The 14,463-nt window shown below is 41.2% G+C and overlaps 1 protein-coding gene across 6 annotated transcripts in view; it reads left to right on the top strand.

The window, feature by feature from the left end:
• CALD1 (caldesmon 1) overlaps positions 1–14,463 on the top strand; it is a 197,080-nt gene that overhangs the window by 88,227 nt on the left and 94,390 nt on the right. For 5 of the 6 annotated variants that reach the window (XM_074871537.1, XM_074871533.1, XM_074871540.1 and 2 more), the window contains exon 3: positions 13,243–13,354. In XM_074871537.1, coding sequence (XP_074727638.1) covers positions 13,284–13,354 — 71 coding nt within the window. In that variant the 5' untranslated portion in view covers positions 13,243–13,283. Of the gene's footprint in view, positions 1–12,288; positions 12,409–13,242; positions 13,355–14,463 lie in introns of those variants that run through there. The other variant, XM_074871535.1, reaches the window with a different exon arrangement.

Raw genomic sequence — 14,463 nt, 5'->3', positions numbered from 1 at the left:
TATATTGCACATGTATTTTACTTGACTGTAAGTGTTCATGCTTTTGTTTTTTACCTGCCTTTGTGTGAAGGTATATGGGTGCAACTGAGTGCAAACTTGAAGTGCAGTGTCAGCTATATAGATAACATTTATACCTTCTCTTTCTAAAAAGTTAGGCTCCATTAAGAAGCACATCTTCTGTTTTCACTTACTTTCAGCACTGGAAAAGCAAAGGAGAAAAAAATTAACTGCAGTCCAACATGTCTTTTGTATTTAGGGAATCCTTTAATAATATCTGATGTGATACTTGTCAGTATTTACAAATTGTAAAGGTTTTATTTGGTCCAGGTAAGCACTGAAAAATCCGGCTAGTTTACTCATGTTTATGTATGAATTTCAGATCTGGCTTTTATTTTCTTTGTTCTCCTTAAGGGTGCAAGCTGTTTTCAGGATTTTTATCTGGGATATGGACTGTAAAAATCCTCCAAGTTTGCAAGCATTATGATCTGGGATTTTAGCTTGATCCTTCTCTGTACATCTTTTCCAGAATCTATTTTTATTTTCAGACCTCTTTTCCCATTCTTGCCTCTGTTCCCTTGCCTTCCTAATGCTTTTTCCCACATATTTAATAGGATATCCTTGCAGAGATTGTCTTTGTAGTCATACTGCACTCCTGTAGAGCCATCAGATCTGGTAAGCTGTGAATCATCCACCATCAGGAGGCCTCAGTGCACACACGCCAGTCAAGTGGAATTATTTCTGCTTTCTTCATTTTGAAGAAGGCATAAGATTTAAAGGCTTGATTTTTTTTTTTTTTTTTTTTTTTCCCCCAACTAGCCCGTAAGTAAAGGTGAGGTGACTGAGTTACAAAAATCAGTTTACTTAGTAAACAATAGCCTGCTTTCCTATCTGCGGAGCATTTACAAACAGATTGGGAGATGTCCTCCCTTCCTTCCCCTTCCACCTTTATATTTATGGTTTTGGTCAACACCTTGTACACATACAACTGTGCTCTGTGGGTTGACTGTGAAAAATGTGCTTCATGTGCCTTCAGTGTCCAGAATTTAGACCAGCCATGTGTGCTCTGTGTCTCATTCTGAGCTGGGTGGACCTAACATGGCAACAAGGGAGGCTAGAGGAGACCCCACAGGGGTTTTGGATCCTATGGAAGAGGACTTGGGGAAAGGTAGTATGTGTGGTACAGAGATTATTTTTTTTTCCTTTTTTTTTTTTTGAAGGGTGATTAAACGTTTTCTTTTCTGGACCACGCAGACATTGTCGGAGGCACTGTTCCTAAAAAAAAATTAAACTGTAAAATTTATTGGCTTGATACAGTGCTCAAGTGTAACTTTCCTTTGTTGCATTAATACAAAGTAAGTATGTATGTCTGTGTGCTCTCAGTATTAAGTGCACAGGATACTGTCAGGCCTCACCTATCTTGTTTAATTGACTCTGAGCCATGCTCTGTTGAAAGTTTTGGTGATGTTGTTCCCTTGCAGGGCAAAGCAGTGCACAGTCACCTACAACATTACCGATGTACCAATGCATTGCTGTCATGGAATTTCTTGGCAATAAGTGTTTGTGCCTGAATGGCTAGATAGCAGTCAGATTATTCTCAATATTATTTAACAGCTTCTCTGTGTGAGTCTCATGAGGGGAGCTGGCAATATCATAATCTTGCTGTGTCAGGTTTTATGCTGGCTCACGCACAGCATGCAAGTGTATCATCTTGCCTATCTTTTTTTGTTGTGACAAAGCCTTGCTGCTGTTGGGTCTTCTGGTTTGGCGACATTGTTGTGTTAGTGTTTCCTTGCTTTCATCTAAACTCAGCATAAAGTGGAGTCTGTGACGTGGACTTCAAATATGGCATATGGTTTGAGGGACATCTATTTTGATGTACCCTGTTTGAGTTGTCCTGTCAAAAGGCTTTGGATTTTTGTTGCCCTGCTTTACCTCTTTAAAGCTGGCGCTGACCTCATGCTTCAATTTTCAACCAAAATGACACAGAATTGCTACTTATTAGAGATAAATTTATATAGCTACTTGGCAGGAAACAATCTGGATTTCATTTGTAAGGATGATTTTAAAAGTGTGAGCTGGAAAAGCCCAGTAGAAATTTCTGCAGCTGGATCCATTCCTGGTGGAATTCCACAGATTTTCATGATGCTCTGCCATTCAGTAACTGGACTTTCAGCTGCAATGTATCTATCATGGTGACATGCATTGTGTCTGTGCAAAGTAAGTGTACAGGTACTGGGAGGGAAGATGAATTAATTAAAGTTCCAGAGCAACAGGCAACACCTTGAAAATTTATCGTTCATTTCTTCTGAGGAACTGTTTGGATTCAAAATACTTAGTGTCTCTTAGGGCACAACTAGTAAGATCAGCAAACCAAAGGACTTTAAGGGGATGTTTTTGTAGTGTTTCTTTTTTCTTTAAAAATGCAGGGATGATGACTAAAACTTGGTATTGCTGGTTCAATAGAGCAAGCAAGACCCCTCAACTCTTATTAGAGTTTATGGTGTTCAGCAATAGGCAGGGCTGGATCCTAGGGCTTCATGTTTTAACAGAAAAAGAGAGAGAGTTGAAAATACAAAAACAAAGCCACAGTAAGCTGGCTGCATTGTATCTTCATATTGTTTTCTATTACTTTTTTATGACTGATTATGTAGCTTAATATATCATGATTTTGTATTTTGAAATGCATTCCAGAAAACATGTGGAGTTTGAAGTCTGGCTGAGTGAATGTTGCTGTTGGAACCTTACTTTAGACTTGCTTGAACATTTTATTATTTTTAACAGCATTACCTTAGCTTTTTAATTCAGGACCTGAGAGATGCAGAGAAAGAGTGTGAATAGAGTGCTAAAACACTCATAAAACCTACTTGGACACAAATAAGTTCAGACAACATTGTTGAAATATTGCATGTGAGCGTGAAGGTCAACAGGGGTGGTGCAAAGGTAGGATAGGAGGAGAGCACCAAATGAGAGGGATGGGAACAGAGTAACAGAAGTCGGGGAGACAGAGGCAGATACTTCCCATCCTTACTGGTTGCTGGCCCTGATCAGCTCCTTGCCTGGAGGGGAAACCCTTCTCTCTAGTAGAGAGGTGAGTATGAAGAGTTGCACTGCTCCTGCTGTCTTCCTTGCTGGTTCTGGTGTAGAAGAAATGCTCCTGCACTTGGACAGAGCAACATCTTCCCTGGCTGATGCCTGTCCTGCTCCTAGCCCAGACCCTCTGCTTATTGCCAGAGCTGTGACTGCTGCTCCCAGTGCGAGCCTCTGCTTGTCATGATGGACACCAGACCGCCCTCTCTTGTGTCACTCCTGCCTGCATCACTGAGTGACTAACTCCACTAGGTAAGAGCCCCCAGCATGCTTTCTGCTCCTGTGGCTTGTCCTGCTTCACACCACTGTGTTGGTACCTCGCCATGTGGGCTCACTGTGGCTTTGCACGTCAACAAAGGGCTAACAGCATCACGGCGATTAGCGCTCAGCACATGGTCATCAGCTCCTGTGGGCATTTCTGTCCCCAGCTGCACCTCCACTGCACCTAGCTCCAGTTTGGGGACAGGCTCTACCCCTCTCCCAGATGGTTGTTGTCCTGGCAGACTCTTGTTTAACTATCTTTCTGTCCTGATGCATGCTCTACTTGCGGCTATGCCATTTCCCTCAGAGAGGAGGCAGGCAGAGGCACCAGGGCACGAGGTGCATCTGTGACATCTGCCAGCTGAGCTAGCATGAGGTTCCCTCTCCAGAGGATGTGAAGTCAGATGAGGGAGCATTGAGAAGAATAAATAATTTTTCCTTTTTACTGTGCCTTTAAAGGCACAAATTGAAAGGATATAATGTGGCAATTTTATTTGTGTAGGCCAGAAACAGAAGACCAGCTTTTCCATAGTTGTGGCAGCTGCTTCTGCCTGTGTGATATTCTTTCCCATGCTCTGGTTTCTCTCTAATAGAAATCAATGGGAGAATTGGTATTTGCCATTTATAGGGGAAGAGGAAATACATTATCCTCTTTAATATGCCTTGGTCATATGAGCTGGTCTTAACCTGTTTCTTAGTGATGTTTGTCTATTCTTTGCTATTATTAAGAAACAAATAGCTCCAGACTGGAAGCTTTTGGCATGGACACTCATTTTCTGCTCTTAGAGATTTCAGCGAGAGATGAAGCTGGCCAACAGCTGGGGCATTGCCACAGATTTCAACAGCCGGGCCACAGATTTGAAACAAAGCATGCACGAGGACTAAATGCATGATGTGGGCTTTCTTGTGATTAGATTAACATGACGAAGCTGAAGGTCTTCGCTCGTAGAAGCAGATAAAAGGGTAACTAGTGAATGATAGCCCATGGACCTGCTTTCCAGTATTTGAATGCAGAGAAAAAGTGAATGCAAGTCAGAGCCCATTTTGGGACTAAGCACTTCTACAAACTGTTTTGTGGACATATAAAATCCCTTCGATTTCAGTCATCTTTGTTCTTTGAGATGGGGGCCTCATTGTCTTTACCCTGGGATATCTTCACTTATGATTAAGCAGTAGTAAAGGGCAATGAAATTTTCAGCTGCCTTTTGTATTTGCAGCAAAGGCTAAGTATTTCCTCAGTGATAATGATACCAATAACAATAATTTGTTTCCCACAAGTAAGCATTGCAAGAGTAAAAGAAATTCTGCCTTTACATGTGTGTGCACACAGGAGAGGATGAAGTAGCCTATATTAGCATAATCTGAGATCACACTAGTTTCTGACATGCAGAGTAAGCTCACTGATCTTTCATAGTGTATATTAGATGAATTTGGCCTGCAAGGGTGGAATCCAGTCCTGATTGAAGTCTCTGGGAAGTCTGCCAGGGATTCCAGCAGGACCAGGACTTCAACTCTAGTCTGTATACAAATAATATTTCAGTATCTTCTGAACTTTGGGGACAATATATTTGAAATACTTCAGAGGACACTTGAAGGGGAGAGTCAAGTGTCAATCCTTCTAACATGAGAACCAGCGGCTGTGCCAGCAGCTTTCAGCTATGTCTTGTTTCTTCCTTTGTCTGCTAATGGGCAACGATAGAGACATGTCACGGAGATCAGGGGCGGGACCAGTATATGCAAATCCAAATGTCAAGAGAAAACTGCCTGGCTCTTATGTCAATGTGCAGTAGGAGAAAGACGAGGAAGGAAGTGGGAGGAGTGGAAATGGCATACTTGGCCTCCCCAAGGGAATAAAGACAAATGGGGACTTTCCATTGCAACTGACTGGCTCTGAGATGAGAGGTCCTACTGCTGCATGCTTAGAAGTGTACTGCAATGTTAGCAGCAGCACGCTAGATGTTTGCTCTGGGATGGTGCAGCTCTGTAATTCTCCTTTCCCAGTGCTGAATTAGATCATGGGTACGAGCGATGGACCTGAGCAGGTATTTAAAGCCATGGATCTTTTAGTGGCAGACCCAAGGAGTGAACTGTGTGGCACGGACAAAGTCCTATAAAAAGCTCCATGTGAACACTTCCATGTGGTTCACCCTGCAGCAGCAGGAGCTGACACAGGACCTGGCACCTGCAAGGACACATGTGTCTCTCACTGTGGTAACCTAGGCTGTAGCCAGGGTGAGTGAAACCTGTTCAGCACCTGCTTGAATCAAGGGCCTGGCCCATGGTGTGGTCCCATGGGCCATCAGTAGTCTGCAGAACACCAGATGGGATTCTCTGTTCTATGTAATTGCTACATAGTTTTGCTCAGGATGCCACAGAGATGTTAACTAATATGATAATCAGGTTTAAAAATGCACCATCAATGTACTAAGTTGTTGGTTTTTTTAAGTCCTGTGAAAGATGAGATGGAAAATGTACCTTATGCCACAAGCAGAGATTTCAGAACGGGTTTTTTGACTTCCTTGTCGAAATTCTAGGTAATTCTCTGCCTCCATAGAGTCAGTGGTTTGGACATACACATGTAGATGGAAGTGAAATGTTCTGAGGACAGAAATTGGGACTTTGAGAAACCTCCAAAGTTTGATTTTCTGATGCTAAGTATGAACTGCACTTGATTGGTTTGCCATTGATGAATTTTTCTTGTAAGTCCTAAGAAGCATGGTCAGATGACACAAGGGACAGGCTAGATTGGAATAAAACTACGTGTTCACATGACCTAATACGTTTATTTTGCCTTAAGTCCCAAACAAGCTATTCTGTTTGGAAAGATATAAAGCTGGTTGATACCAGTATGTATGTGTGTGTGTATATATGTACAAGAGTTCATAATCTGCAGCCAACATGAATACTTGGCCAAGTTTACATTAACAATTGCAGATGTGGTTTTACATGAAATGAACATTAAAAATGAATTTATGGGGGAAAGAAGAGTCTCTTTAAGCTTTACTGTTGGTAATAGATGATGCCAGCAATATCCAAAATCTCAGACTAAAGAAAGAGCATGCATGAGGTGTGACAAAGGACAATTCAATCCGTTGAACTCCACCTTTTGACTTCAATGAAGTTGTACCTGTTTCTGAAAGATCTGAGTGGCACTGAATGCTTCTAATGCTGAATTAAGAGGGGAGCAGGGAAAATAATTTTCAAATGTTTTCTGACAGATTTTCATAGAAAACAGATTTATTTGTTTGACAAAAGATAGATTAAGGAACTCTAATTCTCAAAGATATTGCATTAGAATGCTTGTCATACCTGCATTTCATGGGTGTCAGATTAAACAAGTCACACTTAGACAATGAGTATTTCCTGCTGAGTTGCTCTCAGCTGCAAAAGAGGCAGTGAAGAGGTTCTGTTTTCACTTCTGAGGTGGAGGAGGTAGTAAGAATGGGCAATGGTAGTCCTAGGGATACAGCGGATGTCATGGCATGTAGTCAGCCGAAGCAAAATACTCTTTGTGCTTCTCACTGACCAGTCCTTTACTGACATTTGAAAGGTCCACACCTCCACACCAGGGCTTTGGGGCAACTGAAGTGGAGACAGACAGGAATATGAGATATTTGGATTAATGGGGTACAACTCACAAAGCTGCTTGCAGTCTTGGTTTATGTCAAACTTTAATGAAACATTTGATCCTTCTTGTGGAAGTAAAAAAAAAAAAAAAGGAGGGCAATAACAGAATAACTAGGTTCTGTGTAAACCACCTGATCCTGCAGTGAGGACAGGTCAGAAGTCAGAGGTCCAGCTGCATTCATGTAGAAAACCTTTGCATAGTTGGACTTGGAAGCCTTCCTTTTACTACCCCTTTGTAGGGAAGGTTCAGAAAGAATCTCCCTTCATCACCTTTGTTCAGCCCTTCTCTGCAGCAGACAATTCTATTTGTAGGATACAGCTTTTTTAGTACTGCTGTTAACAGTTACATCTAGTGGCTGGGACCAAACTCTGGGGCCTGCTTGTGCTTTAGCCTTCTGCAAATGAACAGTGAGAAGAATTTGCAATTGGTAGAGATAATATAAGGACTAAGAGGCACAAAGTTGACCAAGGCTCACTCCCTAAGGCTGCAAAGTAAATTGGAGGTAGAACCAAGCAGGAATATCCCTACTTGCTGGGTTCACCCCGTATGCTAGGTACTGGGCGGTGATATCTCATTGACATCCTTGTTCTGCACTATATTACTTGTGTTCTCTTGGAAATCCTGAAACTGTTTCTCTTTGCACTGTTCCTGCCGCCTGCTGCTCAGGATGAGGGAGGGAGGAAAGGAGGGAGAGGTTAGGAACTGGTCATGGTTTCTTTCATGAAGAAACCCAGTATTGTCCTTCTTACTACTCTGACCCTTTTCTGTGTTTCCTGTGGGTCCTAAAATTTCTACCAGCTCCCACAGAACTGAGGTCCTACAACAGCGCCAGATGGGTCTGCTCATACCCCACCTCAGTCACCAGCGTGAGAGGCTTGTTATGCTAAGGAATGAATGGGAGGTACCTGGTGTACTGTCCATGCAGATGTCTTTAGCTAGTTAAGAAAGAAAATTTAGCAGAAAATCTCTCTTGTTACAAAGAAACCGAAGGTCAAATCCCCTTGCTCCCCTTCAGGTGAATGAATCTATGTTCTGCCCTGGTTCTTTAATGAAGTATAGGCCAAACTGCTGAGAGGGGTCTAGCAAGAGCTCTGATCCATGGTCTCTTGCATGGGCTGTTATCACAGCTTGTAATCTGCCTGGCAGTTGTCTGAATGAAGCTTGTGCTGGGCATTCACAACACCAGAGCAGTGAGCGATCATGTTAAGGAAACAGGCATGACTTTCAGGCTCTTTGGGCCTGAAGGTCACCAAGAGGAAATCTACAATTGTTTCATTGTACTGGGAGGGAAGCAAGATGGCATGTGCTTGCACAATGCTGTCACCAGCTGTGGCCAGTGTAGAGCCCTGTGTAATACACAGCTGTGCTATATTAGGAAATGTGCTCTGGCTTGAAGTTCCTTGGCTTGATTAGGTTGAAGCTGGTGCAGAGACTCAGCATAAATGTCGCAGTCTGGGAGCACTCATTCAGTGTATTGGAAAGGTGACTGGCAGGTCTTGAAAGACAGACATTTCTGTTTGTTGGAGTCCTGAGTAGCAGTTTGCATTTTCACTTGCTTGTTACCATTCTAGCTCATCTGTTTTTAAGGCCCCCTGGGTACTGAGTTATCTCTGAAATCAGTGCTGGGAACAGGTTGAGGACAGTATTAAATCTGAGCCGGCACAGGAGGTTATTTCACTTTGCATACTGGAATTATACAGATATGTGGTTGTGTGTGTATTTCTGCCTAGCCAATTTATTGTTTGTTTTCAAAGAGTATATTCCCGTTAATTGCTATTAAAATATTTTGTCATATATTTACAATTACTGTGTGTTCCTCTGATTTTTCACGTTGATGAAAGTTGAAAGAAGAAGAAATTTTAAATTCTCTCACAGGATGAGACATAAAGGGGACTGGGATTTGCATGCATGTGTTTTGTACCAGGAAAGATTAAATGTGGCAGTCCTTGAAGGAAGCACTTTTTAACAAGACAATGAAAAACTCAACAAATTTTAGCAATAAACCATAGTCAACTGAAGATCAAAGGCATTATGTGAAGTGCAAAGATGAAAAGGAGAGAGAAAGACTGGTACTGCTTTTGAAATGAAGAGTGCTTTTGCAGGGATATGGTATTTGCAGGGATATGGTATTTGCAGGGCACCTACTTTGCTATGATTCTGATTCCAGTAACATGGCAGTGCTTGTGAAAATTGTAGGTAAATTACTTTGCTCATCTGTCTTTCTTAGCATGTCTTCACGAAGACCACAGGGTTCATCAGATATCCCATGATCTAAAGGTTCAGTCTGAGAATCAAAAGGGATAGGGACCCTGAGAACACCCTTGTATGTGAGGCTGTGGAAAATCTGAGGTCCTGAGGAAGAATTATCTTCAGTAGTTTCTGACAGGTATTTAAAAAAAAAAAAAGGCAAGGTGAAGGATCTTTGTAATATTCTTCCATAGGTCCCCTTTCTGAGTCTGGTGGTGGAAAACTCCTGAGAGTTCACTTCAGATTCTTTCAGTATAATTTCAGTTGTGTAAAGGTTGAAAAGATGCTGAGGGTTTGTTTTGAGGTAGAAGAAACAAAATGATAATTTTTGTGGGGTACCCTTTCACAGTGTAAGAATAGCCTATATTCCAGTAATTTGCATATGTGTGTGGATGTCAAGGGAATGAAACTGGTCAGGTAGTTTCAGACACCTACTTCTATTTGCTAAACACAACACCCACCCACCCACCCCCCCCCAATATATTTCTGCTTCTTTAAAATTTATTGATGTCTTCTGGTTGAATTAGGTGAAAAATATACCTGGAAATGATTCAGAGAAAAAAATTGCGATATCAAAACATGTTCCATCATGCTTTGAAAAACAACATTTTTACATTTAAGATAAAACCAAACAACTTCTTTTTTGAGGTTGAATGAAACGTTACTTTTGATTTAAAATAGTTTTCTTAGGGACAGTTTTCCTCTTTTCAGAAAAATGAAACTTTTTTGGTCTGACACCAAATTATTAAAAATGTATGATAGGAAAAAGAAAAGGACACAATCAGAGAGTAAAAAAATACTTTCTTTGCACACCTGGGTAGGTCACACAGACACATTCTTACATTTGGCTCTGAAGGCAGGCCCTGGACTGGAGCTGGGTGGAGTGTTAGATTTTGGCCCAGGATGTTTTCACTCATGATTTTCATTTTAAAGAAAGAAAGCATCAAAATGTGCATTCTCCCAGAAATGGTTTGTAGAAAATGCTTCAAATAATTGGTACCTTCATCTGTAAACAAAGCAATCTTCAAATCTTCTGAGAGGCAAGAACACTCTGAGAAACTCAGATTTTATACTCTTTTTGTGGAAACAGGAAACATTTTTAGAGAGACTGATGAAGTTACTGTCTAGTAGTTTTCAGAGGCTGAAAGATAACAAATCATTTTGGGGAAGACAGCACCGAATAGTGGACTTCTTCAAGTGGACCTTCTAACTGATAACTCATTTTCTTGCACTGATATGACTTTGCTAACTAAAGGTCATACTGTTGACCTGACATCCATTTCCCAAGTGCCTTCCTCATTTTTGAAAAAGGGATTTGGCTTGCAAGTCACCTGAGTGCCAGGAAGTGGCTTGATCTTAGTCCTTTGAGAGGAGACACTGTAGTCTAATAAACTCTAGATGTACTCCCAAGACATCCATCTATCTGATCTTCATCGAGAACAGAAAAACACCCTGTAGATGTAGAGAAGGGTGGTTGCATCAGGGAACTTCTCCCAACTGCTGTGCAATCTCCCATATGCTCCTGGGAAGAAAAGAGGGGAGGAAGAACAGAAATAGTTCTGGGTTGTTGTGATCATCTTCCTCAGCTTTCCTCATGTGGAAGAGAGCTTTAGCTTTTGGAGATGAGAGATGGTGCTGAGGACCATGTAGGGAGGGAAGGGGTGGAGGTATTGGCTTGGACTTTTGGAAGGGGGATGGGGGAAATGTGAGTGCACAGAGTCTGGAGCTGGAGGGAGGGAAGGAGTTTACATTAGGAGAGGTGGAGAGAGGGATGTGCCTGGCTGGGTAAGAAGTGATGAAGGTGCAAACAAATCAGATGTCAAAGCATGTCTGCTTTTGGGAGGCAGAATGGGGAAAAAAAATTTGAGATTCTCAGTTCTAGCACACGAGGTGTCAGCCTAACAGTGAGCTCTTTATATTTTAAATCCCTGATGATGACTATACTCCACAGACTAAATGCTGCTGCCTGGTGCAGTCTTAGTTCCTGCAGACACAGTCGTCTGCCCTCTGTGCATAGAAACCCATCACTCTGCTTCGAACTTGCTCTCTGTAGTGTACCATTCTTCCTTTGATCATCTCCCAATTGGGGGGGAACCACATCAGTCCTGCAACTCATGGGCTCTCTAGCAAAGGAACTGAAGTAGGATTTAGCTGCACACATAGGCTGAGATGAAAACACTTCTCAGGAGAAAATGGCAGATTTGCTGCTCTGTGTTCTTCAAGGTGTACATGGTGGTAAGAGTAAACAAACACAAGATTTGAAAAAATGTCTTGTTACAACTTGCTTTTTATATATATTGTCTGATTGTGCATTAAAAAAAAAAAAAAAAAGGTAAGTAGCAGCAATTGTAAAGTCACTATTCGATTAGCAGAATTAACATTCCCTTTGAACCTCCACTAAACAACCTCAGCCAGCCAAACAAGAAGAAAGTCACAACAGCAGCAAAATTTTAAATTCCCCAATCCAGGAACAAATCAGAAAGAAAAACACCCCCAGGAAAAGTAAACTAATAAAATAACCTTCACATCCCCCCTGCCCTTAACAGTGTTTTAATCCAAAAAAGAGGGCAGAAAAAGCAGTGGATGCCTTTAAGTCATGAAAGGCTTTGCTATTGCCAGTGATTTTATGGGGAGGACTCTTGGACGCTGCACCAGCGGGCAGGAATATAAAGCTGCAAGACAGATCTACAGCTGCAAACAGAGCACTTCAAATAATTTACAAATGCACCTTGGCTTTGTTTCCCTTAAACTGCAAGCAGTTCATAAGCCACCTTTGAAAATTTCAGTCTGCTTTCTCTGCAGTGTAAATGGCTGGTCATGTACGAAGGGGCTGGAAAATGTTTTTTGGGGGGGACGTGGGGGGGTGGAAATCCTCTGAGTGCAGCGCCTAGGCTAGGATTGCAGAGGAAGCTGAGGCCTCCAGCCCTGCACAGGAAGCAATCTTAGAGCAGGCCTTAAATGCCAGATTCCAGGCAGAGTTTAACTAACCACTGACAGCTCTGTAAACAAAGCAGGGACAAAAAGAGAACAGCTTTCCCTTTTCTGGTAGTCATTTTTGGTTTGGGGGCTGCAGGGGAATTCTGTAATACTCGGCTTGATGGGATATAAACCAAGGCTGGAAAGGCTTTGTATATGAAGAACTGTAAAGGGGAAAATATTTCATGGAGTAAATCATAAACAAGAAGGTAGGGCACGGGAAAAACGTGTGGATTAAAGTACAAAAAGAATATTGCTACTTTTGGTTCTTTGAGCAGGATTTATACATAGTTTGGCTCCTCCTGGGTGGTATTTAAAAGCTGCAGCTTATTTTCCTTTTCTCTTCGTTTCTCTTTTCCTTTTCTCTTCGCTTCTCTTTTCCTTTTCACTTCGTTTCTCTTTTCCTTTTCTCTTTTGTTTCTCTTTTCCTTTTCTCTTTTGTTTCTCTTTTCCTTTTCTCTTTTGTTTCTCTTTTCCTTTTCTCTTTCGTTTCTCTTTTCCTTTTCTCTTTCGTTTCTCTTTTCCTTTTCTCTTTCGTTTCTCTTTTCCTTTTCTCTTCTCTTTTTTCCCTTTATTTTCCCTTTTTTTGCAAGGGCAGGAGGGACGGACAGATGGCACTCACTTTTGCAAAACTTTTAATTATCTGTGCAACTAAAGAAAATAAGAAATCTCTTGTGCAGCATTTTTACTGCTTCCAGTAGAAATTGGAAGCTTAAAGTTAAAATCCTGCTGAATTGTTGCTTTTGTAGAAAAGACCTGTGATGTTACAAATAGCTAGTCTGCAACTAGCAGATGTATACAGTCCTTACTTAAAGCATGTTGATTTAATTTTAACTATGAAACTAAATGCAGGCATGGGCTATGTTTATCCTACAAGGCATTTAATTAATCTTGTTCATCTCAACAATACTGAGAAAGTTACATTTTTTGATGGAAAAAGAAAAGTTACAGCGAAGTTAAGAAATCAAAAGAAAACTAAATGGACTCAGTTAAATGCATCCAGTGTGTTTTCTCTCTCATCTAAGTGGTCATCTCCCTTTTAGATTTGGATCTTTCCAGAGCTCTGAACACTTGAACACACACCATGGATGACTTTGAACGCCGCAGAGAACTCAGGAGGCAAAAGCGTGAGGAAATGCGCCTTGAAGCAGAGAGGTGAGGTATTACATATGGAAAATGGTGGCGGTGGCTTGCCTTTGATTAGCAGTGGCTTTGAGAATTTCTGTCTTAAATTCCAAAGTGTGCTATAGCTAACCAAAGAGTCCTTGCTAATGATATGTGCTGTAAAATAGCTTTAGTTAATATTGTGGGAGAGGCTGGAAGTCAGTGGTGTCTAGTGTCTAATTCCCTTAGGCTGTTATAAGTGCCCTGGCTTCTAGTTATTTTGTTACATGGATAAGTGTAAACAGTGAAGGTGGACTATGGCATGAAATTACTGATAGGAAAACTCATGCTCAGGTGCTATGTGAGCAAGTGCTGTGCTTTGCCTTTTCAGACACAGAGCTAAAATCACAAGATAACAGTTGAAAGCTGAGATACTCTTGTAGTATATGTAGTATAGCATGCCTGTGAATTGTCTGCCATTACTGTGCAATTGCTGTTGTGTCTGTACTGCCTGGCACTTCTTATTCATTTACAGCCACTTTACGTGGGCAACAAGGGCAGCATTTGCTATCAGTTATTACAGATTTACTCTGGCGCAAACGAGAACAGAACTTGATCGCATACAATGATGTCAATTTACAAAAGAAGCAGCATGAAAATACTGGGAATGACATTTCATTAACTAACACCATTTTACACCTGTACAGTTCCGTTTGTTTTAAATGGAATTTCCCATGATTTACACTGGAGTAAGCAGGGAGAAAGGCTCCATTTATTTTTGTAATGTCTTCTTTGATATAAAGATTTGATTTGTTTATTAACACTGCAGTGATTTTTAAAAAAAAAGCACTTAGGTTACAGCACATTTTGTTTTCCATTTGTATTTAATTTTGAATATGGACTTCATTTTTGTTTCTGGTCTTTCTCATGTGCTGACAAAACCATGGTGTTTCAGGTTCTGAATGCTGTAGGAGAAAATCCCTTTCCGGAGCAGTTTTAAATGGAAGTCAGCAGAATGCAATACCAAATATATTTTGTATGCCTGCTTTGAGTTTTTTAATAAGGCCCTGCAACATAAGCAGGGCTCTCTGATGGAGGTTGTTGATACTTGACAGGGGGGAAATCCCAGGTAGATGAGATGCAATAGCTGCCTTTCTTTC

This window comes from Strix uralensis, chromosome 5 (assembly GCF_047716275.1).
Source record: "Strix uralensis isolate ZFMK-TIS-50842 chromosome 5, bStrUra1, whole genome shotgun sequence".
NCBI classification, from domain to species: Eukaryota; Metazoa; Chordata; class Aves; order Strigiformes; family Strigidae; genus Strix; species Strix uralensis.
The sequence above is the reverse complement of the archived record's forward strand: the minus strand, read 5'-3'. Positions and strand labels throughout refer to the sequence as shown.